Here is a 6,364-nt window from a genome sequence, read left to right on the forward strand (position 1 = left end):
GTCTTGATGCCAACACCACAACATCCTACGCTCATGACACCATTCTTGGCGCCACCACGGCACCTAACATCACCTGTGATCATCTCCGGGCTCTAAAGCACTTTTACAACCCTCGTCATTGATACGTTTGTTTAGCCCCAGGATCCATAGTACAACCCTAGCTGCCTTCGCGTAGCATTCGCCTGTGCAAAAAAAGTGCTGCTGTGTTACGGCAAGCTTTACAGGTTCGTCACTGACTCCAAAGTCATCGTCAGCTTCACCAGTCAATGATATGGCACAGGTCTATCGCTGAAGCAATCTCGCTCGAACAATGCTTCACCAGCCTAAAACGAAAAGAAGCGATGTTTCTTCTACCAAATTTTGTTAGGCGCATAGGACGATATAGCTGCTCTGCCATCCAGATTATACGCTTCACGGGAGACCAGCCATAGCAGCAGTCCTAAAGCGGTATGCGCTCAACCTGCTATACATTATGTATATATCAGTCGCCATTGCAACGTATTCTTGCAGCCCTTTTGAAAACCCATACGCCTCATCAATCCCGTGTAAGAGATGGTGACAGAAAGGGTTTATAAAATACCCACATATTGTGTATTTGAAATGATTGCAATTGAGACTTATGCAGTATATTGGTGTTTTATTACACTAAAATTATGATGATGGTAGCGTATCTATGCGAAAAACATCATTTTAACGGCTCAACCAAAGTTAACTTTGGCATGAGAAAATGTTAACGTACGCAGAAGCTTCATCGCACCAGGTGTAAACGCAGGTAATAAACCTGAGACGAAATAGCGGCTTTGTGCTTGCAAGTCTATTTGGCGATATTTGCGCTATATTTAAATTACATTTCTGCAAGAGACTATGAACTAACAATATTGACCGCTGCAAGCGCAGTCAGTTAAGTGGCATTGGTTTTCTCTGGGCAGGGCTCACCTTCATTGAATTATTTTACATCGTTCGCGTCTTTCGTGTATCTAAGGTACATGTAAAGCCTTCGAATGTCACAAACAAAAAATTAAATGATGGCAACAAAGCAGTTAAATTAAATTTATACTGGTGTCTTCCATGTTCAAAAAGCTCGCAGGCAGCTTCTAAGTTTCTTTTACCTTCAGGAAGACTTGACAATGTTATATTCCCTCCATTACTGTTTTGTTGTAATTATGATAATTAGGTAAACGAGGTTTAACGCCAACATCTTTTTTTCATTTGGCATGTTCCTTCACTTTTTTATTTTAAATCAGTTCTCGAGCTGCCCCAGAACCTTGCCCATCTTCATAAAACGCTGTGCTGCTCGCTGGATGACATTGACGAACATCTTGATGAAGTTTACATGACTCTCGGAATCATCCAGGGCATAGCCACTCATAACTTTGGTCAACAACTTAGACATGATCACGGTTGCCTTGTCCTTAAGCTTCTGCCGGGCTTCCTTAGCGGCTTTCCTTATGTTGTCCTTCGCCTCCTTGTATGCCCCCTTCACGGACACCTTCAACTTCTGCGTGGCGTCCTTCACAGCTTGTTTGGTTTTATTCCAGAGAGCACGGAAAAAGTACTCGTCGCTCTGAAAAAAAAATTAAACTCGTAGGTATGGAAGCACGAAAATCATGGAGTCGCGCCTACCTCTTACGTAAAGTTTTTGGGCCGCTTTTACGCATACTTGCACATCCAGAGTGTCACTTAAGACATTTGGCGGCGAAATATTTCTGAATGTAATTTCATTAGAGGTGCAACTTGCTCACTTATTATTGGGTGCTATAAAATACATGAAAGCTACCAAACAATTTTTGAAAGTGTTCGCTGAAACGCCCTGTATATATACAGGGCGTAAATATACAAACACCCTGTATATATACAGGGCGTTTCAGCGAACAACTTACAAAAAATTTAAAGGTACCCTGTGGCAAATAGCAAATTTATAGTTCATGAGCTGGTCTGCTGGAAGAATCGGACATTACATGTACAAAAATGTAAATGCACAATAGAAAGCTTACGAAAAATTTACTAATTAAATTTTAGCTAATTATCTTATGACCCATATTGCAATTACAAATTATAGTCGTGGAGTTCGCAAGGCGGATCCACTTGGAAATAATTCTAAGGATGACACCAGTTTCTAGATAGTAATTCCAGAGCTTTGCGGAGAAATACATGGGTGCTCCAGTTACGTGCTTCAATGCATAAAACAGCGTTTTGTGAAGAAAGAATTGAATTGTGAACTAGAATTGTGCTATCTGCCACAGGCAACCTGTAAAAATATTTTAAAGTGTTCGCTGAAAGACCCGGTATATACCACTTGTCAAAAATTCACAAACTTCTAATTTGCTTAACATGTAGTTAAATACAAACAAGTGACAACTACGTCTGTTTTCTATCGTTTCGATGTGCCACGTCAAATTAGTGACATAACTTATTACTCAAGTGGAGAGGTCGAATTTCAATTACCACTTCTTTTCTACTATGCAATGGTTACTTGAGCGCATTTACACAGCGAACAAACGTTGGGAACTTTCATGAAGCATTCTCTTTCTCAGGTTACCACTTGTCCAGAATATGTGCTTCAGCTATGAGCGCGTTCTCAAAATGGCAATATTTTTAGTGGCTAATCATAGCAATTATTGTGCAGGATTGCTTAAAGATGCATTTTAAAAATGCTACACAAGCGCTATAAGATTTTTAAATAACATACTCCTGAGAAACTTGCCTCCGATTTCCGAAACGGAGTTTTGTCTGCTCAGAGGGAGGAGGCTCCTTCTACCTGGATAACAAATATGTCAAACGTTTTTCCTCAGCAGACAACAGCGGCTTCTAGCGACGCCATTTCACTCGTATAGATCATACTCATAGAGTACCAAGTGCAAAAACGACATCTGTTCCTAGAAAGGGTAAATTTAGCGGTTTATACCACTTCAAGTTTCGCTTTGGTACAACTCACCTCAGCACCAAGTTCTTCGTCCCCAGCTAGTGTCTGTGCCACGTCACAAAGGACCTCACCCAGATAAACAGCATCTTGAGCGGCACTGTCGAATGTTGTATCAAGGCGGGCCACTTCCTCAGGAAACGCGTATGCATTTGCTGAAATGGCATGAGCAGCACTTTATCGAACACTATCCTGGCTATCTAAAAACCTCTATATGCTTCATTCAAAATTTAAAATGAAAACTACCATTTGTAAGTATCCCTTGAGAACAACTCAGGAACTTGCGTCTCACTGATATGATTGTCGCATAAAATAACGTAAGAGTTAACTTACAACAATTTGTTTGCTAAATTTGACCATAGCACAGCGGTACCAGCTGGCAAAGTCTAACACTTCGTTAGGTAATCAGCGTGCAGCAGAGCGATGTAATCTTCAATAGACTGGCAAGCCACAAATATTTCTGCATTGGAATTCAGCCAGTTCAAAATTCAGCAAAAATACTTTATCTATATGACGCAGACGCTGGGGAGGCTGCTTACGAGATGGAAACCTTGAGACTAATAAAAATAAGTTGCGCTGTATACATGGCAGCCTACCAAACCACAATCAGTAGCTTACCAATGGTCTTTTCAAAAAAAATACGGTCCACTTCCTTGCTTATGACGCCTATTTTCGGATGATAACGAACCAATGAATTGCGAAGCAATCGCGTATTTGTGTAGCGAGCGTTTCACTACTATCACTGTTGTTGATGAATATTCATAATACATGTCGCAATAAGCCAATTGAAGTTACTTTGTTGTTCAACGAATAAAATTTTCTACGCACCTGTGAAGGCGACGAGACCCACGAGGAAAATGGCGGCAGAAGTCGACTTCATGATGACTGCGGCAAAAGCAAAACATATAATTGTTTTAGGGGCAAGACTGGTCGTTATGTACAAATGCGTGCCACAAGTTTTCGTAATGTTTAACCTTCTAGAGGTAGGGGTCTCAAGTGCGTTTTTCACAAAAGTGGATATCGATTCACCTAAGCCAATTATTTTTGCATTGATTGTGCACCAACTGGAACAAAGACGTTCATTATATTTTTTCTTTATTACTGTTGTAAAGTACAACTGGTTGAATTATAGTGTTTTCTTTTTCCGACAGGGTCGGGACGAGCTTTCAGCTTATAACGCTTCTCCCGTTTTCTGTGATGCATTTGGGCACATGTTTGCCATCTATAGCGAGACGTTCTACGTGAAGAACGCCGTAATACTTGCCGATATTCTTCTACAATTGCATTTTTCCTTAACCAACAAAAAAAGAATGGAGAATCGGGTTTTAAATTGGCCATATTTTATAGCTTTTCGCATTTCACAAGCAGCATGCTTTGTACACTACGGAGGAACCTAAAGCAAAGTAAGCTGAAGTCTACTTACCAAGAGGAGACGCTCGCAGAATACTTTAAACAGTGTACTGAGCTAAGTTCTGACGAAGCTATGTTAACCATCTGGCTTTTATACTCTGTATTCATGATGAAGAGTTCTTTTTTCTTTAACGCCGCTGACCGATCAGAAAAATTTCTTACGAACAAAAACCTTTGTTAATTCGGCTCCAGTTTATTATCTCGTAAAAACAGTGTGATAAGTTATGATTTGACGGATAATGTAAAAGTACCCTTCTAGTAACATCTTCGAAAAGTGTAGTCACTGTGGTAATAACGCTCTAGGTCTATGAGCACTTTGCTTATTTCAATTAGGTTTCACTAAAATAGTCAAACTCCTTAAGAACCTACCCCGCGGTCACAAGGGTCCAAACGTCGTAAAAATATTGCTAAATTTGGCTTTTTAAATACTAATTGAGAGCTTCCTTTTCTTCACAGACAAACTTTGTTCACTGGCCATGCCCAGTCACTTGCGGAGCGTCGAGCGGACGCCGACTGAGAGAGGGCGCTAGGGTTCTCCCCTTACAAAAATTTTTGTAGAAAGTCTATATAAAGTGTGTAGACATTTGTCTATGAACTCAACAGACTTTTTGTAGACATTTCTTTAGACTAGTCTACAGACAGTCTATGGACTTATGGCCATACATTAATTGTAGACTAGTCTACAAAATGTCTGAGTCTATAGATTGACTATAGACTGTCTACAGATCAATGAAATTTCACTTTTGTAGACAAATGTCTGTAGAATGTCTATAGACAAGTGTTTATAGGCTTATATAGTTCTGCTTTTGTAGAAATAAGTCTATAAAATGTCTATAGACAGATGTCTATAGACTACCTATAGACTATTTCTATAGACCAGTCCATAGACAGTCTATGGACTTATGGCCATACACTTTTTGTAGACTAGTCTACAAAATGTCTGAGTCTATATACTGACTATAGACGGTCTATAGATCAACGAAAATTCACTTTTGTAGACAAATGTCTGCAGACTGTCTATAGACAAAAGTCTATTGGCTTATTTAGTTCTACTTTTTTATACATGTCTATAAATTATCTACAAACGTCTATAGGCTATTCCTTTAGACCAGTCTATAGATAATCTATGGACTTATGGCCGTACACTTTTTGTAGACTAGTCTACAAAATGTCTGATTCTATAGACTGACTATAGACAGTCTATAGATCAATGAAAATTCACTTTTGTAGACAAATGTCTGCAGAGTGTCTATAGACAAAAGTTTATAGGCTTATATAGTTTTACTTTTGTAGACATGTCTGTAAAATGTCTATAGACTATAAACTATTCCTATAGACCAGTACATAGTCTGTCTATGGACTTATGGCCTTACACTTTTTGTATAATGTGGTACAGTCCGCCTACAGAGAGTTCCTGTAGATCAGTCTAAAGCTAATCTATAGACTTCAGCCTTAGAATTTTACAGGGTGTCCCAGCTAACTTAAATTTAGTGAAGCTGTTCAATGAAAAATAATATTAAGAAAAGACGCTGCAATAAGATCCGATTTTAAGACCTATGGCGTGCATTCGGCCGTGAGTTCAGAGGTCTGACCTGTAGGTCTTTTTATGATCATATATCTTGCACCGTGTTGTTTTTTAACCTTTCATTTTCATTGACTAGCTTGGCTAAAATTACTGGGACACCATATATACTAGACAATACACCACATTTTGCCAACTATGTTTCGGCAGGCAATGTTATTCTATAAACACTCGCTGCTGGGGTTTGCTAATAAGCAGTTTATTGGAAATGTCTACAAAAATTTATTGTACCCAGTATGCATATGGGAACATACATAGGGAACTGTACATAGAAAAGCATGCATGCAGATGGAAGCAGTCAAAAATCTAAAATGTATGCAGCCGTGAATCATTATGTAAAGCTGCATGAGCATTTGTGTAATTGCACATTGAAGAAAGTTTAGTCGCATGCAATGCATTCGCTTGAATGAAATCTACTATCTGCAAGTTAGTTAAAATTTTTGTTTACATAT

General features: G+C 39.1%; 1 protein-coding gene across 1 annotated transcript; it reads right to left on the bottom strand.

Annotated features, from left to right (window-relative positions):
• Positions 1-1,205: 1,205 nt before the first annotated feature.
• On the bottom strand, positions 1,206-3,815 carry LOC125943127 (uncharacterized). The gene is made up of 3 exons (XM_049661530.1): positions 3,749-3,815; positions 2,936-3,075; positions 1,206-1,564 (listed from the first exon to the last, which is right to left on the bottom strand). Exons 1-3 carry the CDS (start codon positions 3,798-3,800, stop codon positions 1,241-1,243), a joined length of 516 nt encoding a protein of 171 aa, XP_049517487.1. The 5' UTR covers positions 3,801-3,815; the 3' UTR covers positions 1,206-1,240.
• Positions 3,816-6,364: the final 2,549 nt, after the last annotated feature.

Source organism: Dermacentor silvarum, chromosome 2 (assembly GCF_013339745.2).
Source record: "Dermacentor silvarum isolate Dsil-2018 chromosome 2, BIME_Dsil_1.4, whole genome shotgun sequence".
Taxonomy (NCBI): domain Eukaryota; kingdom Metazoa; phylum Arthropoda; class Arachnida; order Ixodida; family Ixodidae; genus Dermacentor; species Dermacentor silvarum.